The following is a 12,876-nucleotide window of genomic DNA, read 5'->3' as shown; positions in this document are numbered from 1 at the left end:
AGACGCCTGATTGAAAATCGGAATGGTACAAATTGATGTCCCTTACAAGCATAACAAATTTAGAAATCCTCCTTACAATTCTTCTAAGACAAAAGTGAAATCAAATTATTCAGTGCACATGCCGCTTCAAGCTATTGCGTATTGTAAATTATTTTTGGGTCACATAATGTGTCTCGTAATATATCATTTTATTTCATTGTCTGACGTAGTTTATGGATAATGTACAATTTAACGACTCACAACACAAGTCTAAAAGTTGTAAATTATAAGATATTGTGGATCACGTCATGTTTGTTTTCTTGTTCGTAAATTACGACAAAATAATGTGGCAAGACTTTCGATTTCGATGAATTTGGTAGTCCTAGACACCATTTGTCTCGCCAACAATGTAATACGGAAGAAGTGCCAATTGGTCTTGTTTAGAAATCAGTAGTTAACAGTACGAGGCATTTTTGTGCACGGTATGTCGTTATTAACAATAAGGCAATAAATTTAACTGATTTAAAGACGCAGTAATATAACATTAGATCGAAAACTTTCTCTGATCGTTTCGTCGAATCGAGTGTGCAGCGCTAAGCCATGATTTAGACTGTTTAAATGGAGTTATAGCACGTTTAGAGGTAGTGACTGGGGTTGTATGGACAGATTAATATGTTGTTATTGTGAAAAAATTGGTTCTAAAAATTAAACCTTACTCCTAGCCATTCTTAGTCTCATGTTTCCATGTCTTAAAATATAAAATCCGACAAATATGAACAATTCATTGAAGATATCTTACTAACAATGGATTATGTAAACTTACTAATGGATTTGTTAAATAATATCATGAATATCTACTGAAGTCAAGGCAGTTTAACTAATCCTTGAGTCTGAACGCGACCGGGTAAACTTAAGCTACTTCTTCGGAGGTGGCTTAAAACCTGAATAATTACTAGTTAAACCAGCTTCAGTTTCGCCGCCTGAACGATACTGACTAACTTCCCGATAACTTCCTAGGTAATGTCAAAGTTGCCTTAACTTTTATGTCCGTCTGAACCTTAATAAAAAAAACACTGGACCAGGAAGGTTGATAGTTAAACTGGCTTAACTTTAATCGTGTATAAGCATTATCTGTGTTTGATCAATCGACCCTGGATTTTAATTTATCCTGCAAGCTTCAGCAAATCAATGGACAGTTCTGTCATTGTTTGCGTAAAAAATCATATGGATATAATGTAATATACAACGCTATAATATATACTACAGCCTTTACTGTACGTGCAATGATGATCACAACTCCTCATCTGTCACACCTTTGTCAATTATATTATAAGTAACCAATAGAATATTTTCATTTGTTAACCGATATATAGGCCAACAAGTTAAACCTTGGTGTTTTAATAGGTTAACTAATAAAAACTGTGCCATTAATATGGCTTAATGTAATTACAAATATCCGTTCTAAAATCAGACATTGTTCTGTAAGTATTTAAGTGCTTTATTAAATGCATGTAGGACGTGTGTCGAAATAAATTTCATGTTTATCACATTTGAAATTTTTTTTTGATGGCTCGTGACATATAACACCATATTTTTTAAGAATAAAGGAACTAAGCTGTCGTAAATAATTCTACATCAGAAAATAATCTGTCATTTTAATGTGATTTTAACATTGCAATTATCCAAAAAATAGACCATACTTAAATCTCATCTTGATCAAATATTAAAATTTAATGGAGTTTTATGTTCACTTTTCTGCATCTAATCGGGCCATCCTGTTTGGGAAATCTACAACAGCGTCATTGTTTTTTTCTTTTTCTCTAGCTAGTACATCGCATGGAATTCATTGAAGGTTCTCGGTGTGTTTTATTCAAACTTTGTCACTATTTCAAAATCGTTCCTTCACCAAGCAATAAATGATTTATGTAGTTGATAAATATCATGAAAACTACAGTATAAATTCCTGATTAATTATTTCTTATGCAATATGTGTGAGCATGGGATTAATATGAATGATGACAGTAACCTTATCTATCAGTGTTCAGGGTCAGCACAATTTAGCAAGTAATAATGTACACTACATAAACAAAACAACATGACATTCTTTGAAGTTGGCGACTCAGTGAAAATCTATAGTACCGGGCATATAATGTCACCAAATTACATGTAACATAAAATTGATTTAAATTTCAATTTAGTTATGACATGAACGTGGTTACATAGATCTAGGGCTGGGAGATTTTGGTTCAAGTTGATATCACGATATTTAAGCAGTAATATATCACGATATGGGTATATATGGCGGTATTTTTTAAGTTTGTTTTTTACTGGTTTTGAAAGGAAATTATGATCTAGAAATTTTAAATGTAACATTTTGAATAAAACAATAAATATCTCTAAAAACACTCCACACTTGAATATCATGAAAAAAGCATCCGTTTCAAATATCAAGTTACTTGTTAAAATTATGTAGATGATCTTATCTGAACAAAAATTTTACGGTATATCATGATAATTACCATATATCACGATATGGCGATATTTCGGTATTTTTTAATCAGGCGATATTATTAACAATAGAAATTCCTATGCACTACATCTTATTTTTTTGCAACTACATAGCTAAATAGATGACTTCGAAATGAAGGCAATCACTTCTTACATAAAATTAGAAATAGAATCTTTCATTCGTGCTCATGTTCTGTGAAATCTATGAAATTCGTTCTCGCGAAACATCAAATTCAGAAACTCATTCATAAACTTCATCTGACACTCGTTGAAGATTCTCTACATGATCTGTCCTCTAGATAGCGGTCTTAAAGTTACTATAACATCTCTTTACCAAATCGAGTCTATTAAAAAAAGTTATTATAAAAAAAAGTTTATTCATTAAAATTAACAACACCATAATAAGGCTAGAATGTACAATATAAACACATGGCATGCATACAAAAAGGCTTTATGTAGTAAAATTTATACTTCAATAAAATGTGATGAATATAAATAGTGAGATTCGTGTGGACTATTACGATGATCATAGTGTACCATCCGGACATAGTTTTAAGCAGTAGGGAATAACCAAACTTCATTGTGTCTATCTTGTATCCATGGTGCGTCATAACCAGCAGTAACAAAATAAGATTTATCAAATGTGAGACCATCTGAATTAAGAGACTGTTCTAAAGCTAACTCTTCGCTTTCCCATTCTAATTTTGTTCTTGGATAACCAGAAAATGATCTGAAATAGAGAATTAATTAATTGACTTTACAAGCTATCTAGAACCTAGAAGTTCAAACTCGGATATCGGCCAATCTTTTAAGCACCTTTTAGACGAGATTTGACTTATTTTGGTCTCCACATGCATACTCCTTCCATATTGACAGCTTATATGTTTTAATGCATCTCAAATTGATATTTAAAATGAAACGCAAAATAGTATTTAATGGAAAACTAACAGCATGCCGTCTAATCTAGGCAAAGCGATGATGCAATCACAATTGAAGCCTTACTGAAGAAAGTATACTTAACCGGTCACAATTTTTAACCATTAAGTTACTCACCTGACGTATGATGTGAAAGCCGGAAGTGAGTTAATTCTAACTGATTGGTCAATAGGTTGAGGTGGATTAGGAATAGAATTAGATAGGTAAAACATCATTGTGTAACTATTTGAATTTTTGCCGTGTTTGCCTAAAACTGGAACAGTCATGTTAATCTTCTGATCTGTAAGAAAAAAAGATGTTAATTAAAAGAAATTAATTGTAATGCTATGCAATATGTTGCGCTAAATTTTATAGCAAGTGGAAACATTCTTAATTTAATCGTTTAAACGTGCATGTTTGTGATTAGTCACTACATCCATTTTACAGGAGTTATCTGCCGTTAGACATGGGAAAAATTGATACATTTTTAAATAGAACGTTCAATTCACTTCTAAGCAGTCATAACCGAATGTTGCTTCTATTCAGTTGTGGACGGATGAATCCAATGCACCAATCGCATCATTAACTTTCGCAAGTACAAGTAATGATCAAAATGCTGTACACAACTACGACGATAGTGTTGATAATGGAGTTGGTATTTCAATGTTAAAGCGAGAAAAACTTACTATTTGCATTCTGTCCATTGATATATCTAAAGAGTTTCCAAAACATTGTTCTTTTGGCTGTATTTAAAGGCATGTTGCTGATTTCTGTTTCTACCCAATTAGATGCTTCATATCGTCTGATTTCATATTGATTCTATAAATAAAATATTTATCACAATACATTCATACTTAAGGATTATTCATCATAATATATAAAAACTTATCATAAATTCTTAAAGCAATTTATCTTAAAGTTTTCTTCTATAACTCACTAATTATTTTGATAAAACATATAAAAGATAAAAACAATCATTTACGTAAACTATCTTCAGGCGTTCAAGTGTTCAAATTAAATAATTAATTACATTGAATATAACTTTTGTATTGTTTACCGTGTTACTTAGAAATTCTCACAAATAAATCAAACCAAACGAGAGGTCATCCTATTGGATAACCATCAAAACAGTAAGAAAATCTTATCATATTTGAAATTTGGGTCTGTAACCTCTTGCCAACATCGTTGAAATGAAACCTATTCAAGATCTATATCGGCATCTTTGTTATCATTTGAATCTTGAAAGAAAATCTGGAAGCCGCGGTGATTGGGTTAGTCAGACGCTTGCATGTTCACAGAACCTGGTTGTCAAAAGTCCAATCCCAGCATCTATTAACTTACATACTAACGTTTCTGTTTTCTATTGCAATGTCCCTTACTGCTGTATTGTCTTTATAGCCCAAGACACGTCGTTTTTAGTCAGTTTTGTCTGCGGATAACAGAGAGCTCAGGTCGTAAAGTCAATCCACCAATATGAGTCAATAAGGAACCCACCTGTAGACTAACATTATCGGAATAAACTATATAAGAACTTCAGTTATATTTTCTATATAACAACCAAGACGATCATGCTTAAAACAAATGTTTTCTAACACGAATAATAAAATATACCAAGTAAAACCGATATCAATGAAATTCGATCTCGACAATATGCGTCATGCCAAGTCTCTTTAAAATCGATTGAAAAGTGATAAAGCCTTTAATGTGTTCAATGCATTTATAGACGGAAGTCCAGACAGCACTATACATAATATACCTTTACGATATAACGAGATCGCATGAAAATTGACTTACCACAAAAGTTGTAGTAAATAATGGACAATCATTGTCCTTGCAAAACGATGCTTTACCACTTGCATCAAAGGAATAGGCTTCGCTGTATGAATTTAACAGCTGAAGAAACAAAACCAATGATACTATCTGCAACATCATTTTCGTCCAATTTGTAAAACTGTACGTCGTAAATCTCAAATACCAATGAGCTTAACCTTTGGTCACTTTGGGCAAATCTGACAAATGTGATTTATTTGAGTGTATATATAGGCCTTCTACTGATCTTATATAAGTACTTATATAAGTTAAACATCCTGATAGGCGAAGTTCATTTCTGACTGATGTGTGTTGACATCATCATCCTTAATATATGTATAACTTCACTTGGTTAGGTTCTTACGTCAAAATGGGGAATATTTTTCATATATAAGTGACAGGAGAAAAATATTATGAAAGTATCCATTTCGTCTTTACTTAAGTTGAAGATTTTCATAAAAAAATTCATCAAGATAACCTGGGGTTATAATGAGTTCGTCCATGTTTTTCACGTATTTCTTATTTCACGTTTTCGAACACGTTTCCAACCACATTCTACAAATGTGTCGTCCGCTAGAAGTGTTTACCACTTAAAAGGTCATTGTAAGTTTATGAAACGAGTCACATAAAAACAACTTCAACAACAGAAAATATCCCCAAGGCCAATTTGTACATTATGATAAATGCCTACTTGTTCAGGAGTAATAGGGTTTGTTTTGTTCAGATAGAATCTGATCTCTTATTTGGTTGATCGGCTTTATTTAACAAATATATTCGGGAGCACTGTCGAGCAATACCTAAGCCTAGTCATTCGAGGGTTGGGTCCGGGATCGTCTTGGTTGGTCTGAAATCGACCTGGATCTATATATATAGGATCCCCAAATCACCGATCATCGGTCTAATAAAGCAAATTTGTTCGGCCGGAGAATGTCTGTGTAATACACATACATTCGGCCGCTTCAGGACGACAATCGGACCGATCAAAAAAAAAAAAACTTTGGGACAGATTCTCTAGATTGAAAAAAAAAACATCGCATTTACCGATAAGCTCAGAATAAAAATTATCTTCTCACTTTGCAAAGTTGTCTTGTTATTCCATTACGATTTGAAGGGGTAGGTGTCTTAGAAAATAACTATGCGTACAGAGTTTAGGACTTTATTTGTTGAGAAAGTACAGATGGTAACGGACAATCGGATGTGATAAATGGTTCGGTCCGAGTAAAATTGCCATCAATGCACTAAAATGGCTAGGACATTTGATAGTCTGGTTCTCGTACTTTTTCGTGGGTTGATTTAGGTCATGCATTTATTTAAATAGTCCCCAGAAGTACTAGAAATATACAAAATTCGCTTTATACTTCAAAAATACGTCAAGCTGGAAATTTCACTTTTTATTTCTATATATGGCCTTCTTGAGAAAAGACGAGTCGTCATTTTAACTTTCAATCGCTGATAATTCTGGGCACACATGGATTGATTTGAAAGCTCTAATTTAGCTTAGCTAAAAAACATTTCCGTTATTTTTAGTCATTGGTCAAATGGAAGGCGAAACTGATCTTTAATTACGATAAGAGTTTAATGTACCTATTTTGCACTACTCGACTAGAAGTATTTTTCGAAAATAGCAATGAAGATAAAATTATCAGGATAACATATTCATTTTCGATTTTCAACTATTGAGGGATCTCTGTTCATTGTACTATCCAATAAACTAGGCATTTTTCCATGTCAACTACTCAGACCTGCATCACCGAAAGGAGGAAAGCGGGATGATAAATCCGACTGATAGTACTTTGTATTTTTCAGAAGTAATTCGATACTTGTGAATTAAGTTGGAGCCAATGGTGTTAAAATTAATTAAGTGTGAAAAAAATAATGATGTGAGAAGGCCTTGCAATATTTAACTGGCGCACCTTTGGTTCATTTCAAGGATTGCTAGCTTCAACCAAAAGGACAGACTATAATAATCATAGCTGCCGTTTATTAATCATGAAAAAAGGCTAATATAGGAAACATGTCAATACATTAATGTTGAAAGATAAGAATATAATATGAAAAATCTATTTATAACAAGCCATTATTTCCGAGTGTACTACGTATTTATTGTAGCAAGCTTGCTACTATGACCTCATTCATACAAAAATGAATAGATTCGCGACAATAATAAATCCATTCTAGATAAAACAGCTTTAATTTAGAGTTAAGACACATCAGAAAGATCAAGGTTTCCGACCCATGGGTCAGCATAAAACTCTTTTTTTACCCCGCTTTCCTCTTGTCGATGATGCAGGTCGGAGTGGTCGACATGGAAAACGTGCCTAGTCGATTGGTTGGGAAAATGAACCGATAATCCTCGATAGATGGAAATAGAAAAGAAATAGGTAAATGCCGCTGTCCTGGTACATTTATCTTCATTGCACATTGTCCGTCTTCATTTGATGAAAAGAAGAGCGTGGGTACTGTTACATAGATTCATTTCAGTAAGGATAAATTGAATTATTTTAAGTCGAATACAGTTTATAGTGTATGGTTGAAAGGGCTAAAATAAAATGTGTAATGATTCCTTGTTAAGTTACAAGATCACGTTAATTTAAGTATACATGCATGGACGTCATTTTAATTTATGAAAGGCATGGAATTTTGAATTCCATGTTCATAGTACTGCATGCATGGTTCAGATTAATTTCGTTGCTCTTTACGCCATGAATCTATCTAAAAGATTTCTTTGAGTATGTATTAGGAGTATGAATGTATTGAGTAGTGTTTTCAAAGCTTTTTCATATATTTTTTTATTAATACCAGTAGTTGAATGTGCCATTATCTTTTTAAGCTGGATCTAGTAATTCATGTCATACAAACGTCATGCAGTGTGTAATGGGGGAAATTGGCAGGACAGTGGTATTATAAGCCTTATTAAAATGTCGAGAGCCTGCAGCACATGGGACTTGGGTTGAAATCCGGTTGATCTTGAACATGATAAGATTGAGCCCAGAAGCGTTAGCAAACAACCATTTAACTTACTACAGGAAAAGGGAGAAAACCACTTTGATACATAAGGACATCTGCAATGACTTTACGAATTTAGTCCTTGCTATTTTTAGAAATCCGTTTACTCTCTCCCTTTTAGCGTATTTTGCATGCCTATGTTGACTTATTTTTGGACTAGATTGGAAATTTGTTGTCTGAAACTGCATTTTCTTTTCTGATTTTGTGAGATGATGAAAGATTTACAGAAATAGACTGTTATCAATGTTTCTTTAATCTGTGTTTAGGATTTTGGGTTACCGTACGGTTAGAAATGGAAAAGATATAAAAGGCGAAAAATTTGTAAAGAGGTTTTCTAACCTTTTTATGTGTATCGACGCCACCTTTGTAGTAGTAGTAGTATTACTGGACTAACTTGATTGAGGAAAATCACATATACGTTAGTTTGGGGAAAAGTCTGAAACTGCAGGCACAGTTAGGAATTTGAAATTTGGAACATAACAACTTCAGATGAGTGTTACCCCATGACACTTCCAGTTAGCGGCTTTCGGGAGATTTCCCCTTGAAAATTGGGGTGATAATAAAATGAAATTGTAAAGATGATTGCAACCTTTCATCTCTGATGGATTAAAATTGCAGCCTGTCAAACATTTGGTTTTTACCCCGACCTGTGAAGCTAGACTTAACCTATCTGAAGATGAAAATGGACATAGCTCGGCCAATTTTCTTATGGGAGGTATAATTTTTGTTTCAAACGAAAGCGCATCATGTATTTCAGTCAAAAACAGTTGTTGTAAATCCCCTGAAAGCTACTTATTGGAAGCGCCCTGGAGTAAAAGTGCTGTAGCGGTCAGACTATGCAAGGTAGGAACTTGAAATTTTGGAACAGAACAGCATCAGTTCTGTGAGCACATGTCAAATGTTTGGTCTTAAACCCGATCTGAGAAGTTACACTGATATCGAGGCTGTAAGGAGACATTTCGGAACAACATGTTTAAAGTGTTCTAAGACGAGTTGCGGTGCCTGACTGGATGTGCAAGCGGTATCATAGATACAGAAGAAAATATAAGTCACGAATGCGATACACTATAGTTCCTAATTATTGTTTATCATTTCTCCTTTATCTACTGTATCGATAATCCGCCACATCAAACTTCAAAGGACACCATACTTCATCTATTGGCAACTTGAGAGGTCACTATAATTTAACCCCTTCATGTAGGTTTACTGTTGTGACTCAAATAAAATAACACAAGATCTATATTACTATACTAATATTTTATTATCAGTGGGTCATCAAAGTTTAGCCCGAGCCTCTTTGAGAACTCTGAAATAAAATAAAATATTAATGTTACAAAGCAAATGGTACATAGATTATCTTTTTATTTTCTTCATCATAACATTGCCTGTTTTCATTCGCCTTATCAAATACAGAAAGTAAGTAAAACATCATTCAAGAAAGAAATTTCTATCTTACTCCTCCAGTATTGTTTCCTGTAGCTATACACTCGTAGCTCAACTTCCATTTCCCATAGTGACATTCTGTCGTAACTTGAAGATAGTGACTGTCGTCACACCTGAATGGTCTATTATACTTGTCACAGTCTTCAGTAATAACCCAATAGGCGTGATCAGGAAGATGATAATCATCACAGACTAAAATAGAAGATTATAGAATTACAGTTGATGGCTTATTAGTAGATCTAACAGCTTTCCATTTACAAGAAAATCTAAGAAACAGGTTAGAGACCAAGTCTGTGATGCAGATTGCGAATCGCCTGAAATCTTGGGGAAGTATATCTTTAAACCCTTGATTAGGAAGCCAGATCTGAATTTGGTTGACTTCTTCGTTCATTTTAAATCAATGATGTCTAATCTTGACCTTTCAACAAGAAAGGCAAGATATGACACGGAAGCAGTGAACCACCATTGATGTTAAGTTTAACAATGGGCCATTAACCCTTTAGTGCCTCTTGGCAACATAAGTCTACATTTAATTAATACCCATAGATAGCCCGAAGGACAGTTTTGTGCACATTTAGTACATTGAAACTTGAATAGGTGGCAGTTTAGACAATTCAAGATGGCAGTCCCCATGATGCTGAAACCGGGATGAGTATTTCTCATTTTCATTCAACTGATATTTTTTCCTGTAATAGTTTTTTCGCATTTTGACACATATAGTGTGTTTGCCACATACATCATGGAGTACATGGATGACAATAATACTTACTTTTATACACGAATGTTGCCAACAGGCTGTCAAGAATATGTGTTGTCCTGAAATATTTTGATGTATTTCGTCTCTTTTTCATGAGTTTGTATGTCCTAAAATCCAGTGATATGCTATCAGGGTGTTTGGTTTACTTCCAGAATACTTCGCCAGGATTGTAAGCATTATGTTTATCTTTTTTCAGGACATTTTATGGCAGAAAAACCAGAAACCGACAAGTAATTCCCTTCGATATCCCTCTCTCTCGAAAGTGAGGATGAGGATGATTATGACTCAGATGATGATGCTGCCGACCCAGCCTGGAACCCTAAGGAATCCAACATTGAGACTGATAGTGATGTTGAGAAAACACAATCTGACAGAGACAGATGACCAACTAGAACAGGCTGCTAGACATGAACCCACTCAGCCTGCAGCCGCAAAACGTCGACGCATGAAGAAAAGTACATTTGAATGAGCTGCAGCAGGTAGTGGTAGCTTTGAAGTACCACAAGAATCAAACTTTGACAGAACTTCGCCTAAATATTGAACTTCTAAAATGCAAAGATCTCACAAAAGATAGTGAACCAATACAGTTTTACAAGTTATTTGTTGATACCGAAATGGTAGAATTTGTCCAGAATGAGACTAACAGTTACAACATATGGGGCAACAACGAAACTGGTGTCCGCAAGATAAAAAATGTATCTGTAGCCGAAATATCAACCGTTTTCGGGATCGTGCAATATATGGGCATAGTCAAGTTGCCTAACCGCCGCATGTACTGGTCCCCATCTACTAGAGTTCCACTAATTGCTGATGCCATGATTAGAAACCGCTTTGATGACATACGAGAACCATGCATTTTTTGACAATAACAAACTGAAGAAACCAGGAGAGGATGGGTTTTCTAAAACACAGAAAATTCAACGTTTTGCAGACCATATTACAAGAAGATTCAAGGAGGCCGCACTACCTGAAACATATCAAAGTATTGATGAAATTATAATCGCCTTCAAGGGTCACCATGGCCTGAAGGTGTACATGCCGAAAAAACCTGTAAAATGGGGCTATAAAATGTGGTCACGTGCTGGGGTTTCTGGTTATGTTTATGATCTAGAAATATGTGGGAGTCCCCCAAGCATAGAGTATAACTTGCCAGGAATCACGAAGAATGGGGAAGTTGTTCTCAGACTAGTGCAACCCCTTGTCCCAAATAAGCATAAGCTATATTTTGATAACCTTTTTGCCTCACCTGAGTTGCATGTTTATTTGAGGGAAAAGGGTATATTTTCAACGAGTACACTCAATCCAAACATGTCCAGAAAATGTCCATTGAAGTCAGAAACAGAATTGAAGAGAGATGGTCGTGGGGTGTGTGACATGGTAAACAGCATAGACGGTCAAGTTGCTGCATGTGGATGGTATGACAATAAGCGTGTTCTTGCCATGAGCAATTATCAGGGGGTAGAGCCAACAGATATATGCAGATATGGGACAAAGTACAACACAAAGAGCTTCAAATTCCTATACCAGTCATGATTTCTATATACAATATGTTTATGGGTGTTGTGGACAAAGCAGATATGTGTCTTAGTTTCTATAAAACGAAACGTAGATCTCGCAAATGGTAATTGCGTATTGCTTTCCAACTGTTGAACTTGAGCACAGTAAACGCTTGGTTATTGTACAAAAGCGTAGGCGGTGAAATGAACCTTGTAGAATTCACAACTGAGTTTGATAAGGGGGTGTGTTTTTGAGGTTGATTTGCTTGAAGATGTCGCACCTGTGAACCTACATCCCAGGGTTTCTCATTCTATGAGAGACGATCCCAATTCCACACGCCTTGACCGACATGATCATTGGCCAATGCAATCGGACTCAAAATTTACCCAGAGATGTAAAATGACTGGTTGCAAAAGACGCACCAGATTCATGTGTACAAAATGCAAGGCATACTTGTGTGTTATGGGTTCGAACTGCTTCCTTCAATTCCATGGTGTAAGGGTTGTGGAGGTATAGGTCGAAAGTTGTGAAACACTGTTGATATGTGTTGATCTGTACATAAGTTATATGTTGAAACGTGTTTGTAGAAAATAAAGTTGTATATCAATGTTCACATTAGTTTTGAATATGAATGAAGTTTTGTTATCAAAAGAATAACATGTTTTGTCTTTCTTTGCAAATGTCTTTTTTAGGTTTGAAAGTGTGCACAAATGTGCACAAACCAAATTTTACTATACGTTCCTGATGTACACATGCGTGTCCCAGGCACTAAAGTGACATTACTGATAATATTAGAGTGATAAAAAAGACATACTTACTCCTGTCATGATATTTAAAGGGGAAACGTCTACGGTCAGGACGTCTCGGACCATTGGGAGAAGAGTCAACAACTAGTAATAAAACCAGGAGAGCAGCGACAACGACGAGTAATCGAAGTGACAACATGATTAGTATAATTGTAT

At 34.8% G+C, this 12,876-nt stretch overlaps 2 protein-coding genes across 2 annotated transcripts; both read right to left on the bottom strand.

Annotated features, from left to right (window-relative positions):
- Positions 1 to 3,039: 3,039 nt before the first annotated feature.
- Positions 3,040 to 4,221, bottom strand: LOTGIDRAFT_108395 (hypothetical protein; the record flags this gene model as incomplete). The annotated part of the gene is made up of 3 exons (XM_009066866.1): positions 3,040 to 3,217; positions 3,541 to 3,703; positions 4,089 to 4,221. Coding segments are annotated over 3 exons (474 nt in total), but the record flags the coding sequence as incomplete, so codon positions are not given.
- Positions 4,222 to 9,454: 5,233 nt separating this feature from the next.
- LOTGIDRAFT_229541 (hypothetical protein) lies at positions 9,455 to 12,876 on the bottom strand. Its single transcript, XM_009066865.1, has 3 exons — positions 12,733 to 12,876; positions 9,675 to 9,852; positions 9,455 to 9,524 (listed from the first exon to the last, which is right to left on the bottom strand). Exons 1-3 carry the CDS (start codon positions 12,857 to 12,859, stop codon positions 9,500 to 9,502), a joined length of 330 nt encoding a protein of 109 aa, XP_009065113.1. The 5' UTR covers positions 12,860 to 12,876; the 3' UTR covers positions 9,455 to 9,499.

The sequence above is a fragment of the Lottia gigantea genome (assembly GCF_000327385.1).
Source record: "Lottia gigantea unplaced genomic scaffold LOTGIsca_8, whole genome shotgun sequence".
Lineage (NCBI taxonomy): Eukaryota > Metazoa > Mollusca > Gastropoda > Lottiidae > Lottia > Lottia gigantea.
Note: the sequence above shows the minus strand (reverse complement) of the source record. Positions and strands in the feature narration are given on the sequence as shown.

What these genes read in the sequence shown, in the direction of transcription:
- LOTGIDRAFT_229541 (XM_009066865.1), bottom strand. Translation starts at nt 12,859, where the DNA reads ATGTTGTCACTTCGATTACTCGTCGTTGTCGCTGCTCTCCTGGTTTTA. An exon ending in CTTTAAATATCATGACAGGA is followed by an intron (nt 9,853 to 12,732) that starts GTAAGTATGTCT and finishes CTTCTATTTTAG; the next exon opens with TCTGTGATGATTATCATCTT. An exon ending in ACAGGAAACAATACTGGAGG is followed by an intron (nt 9,525 to 9,674) that starts AGTAAGATAGAA and finishes TATTTTATTTCA; the next exon opens with GAGTTCTCAAAGAGGCTCGG.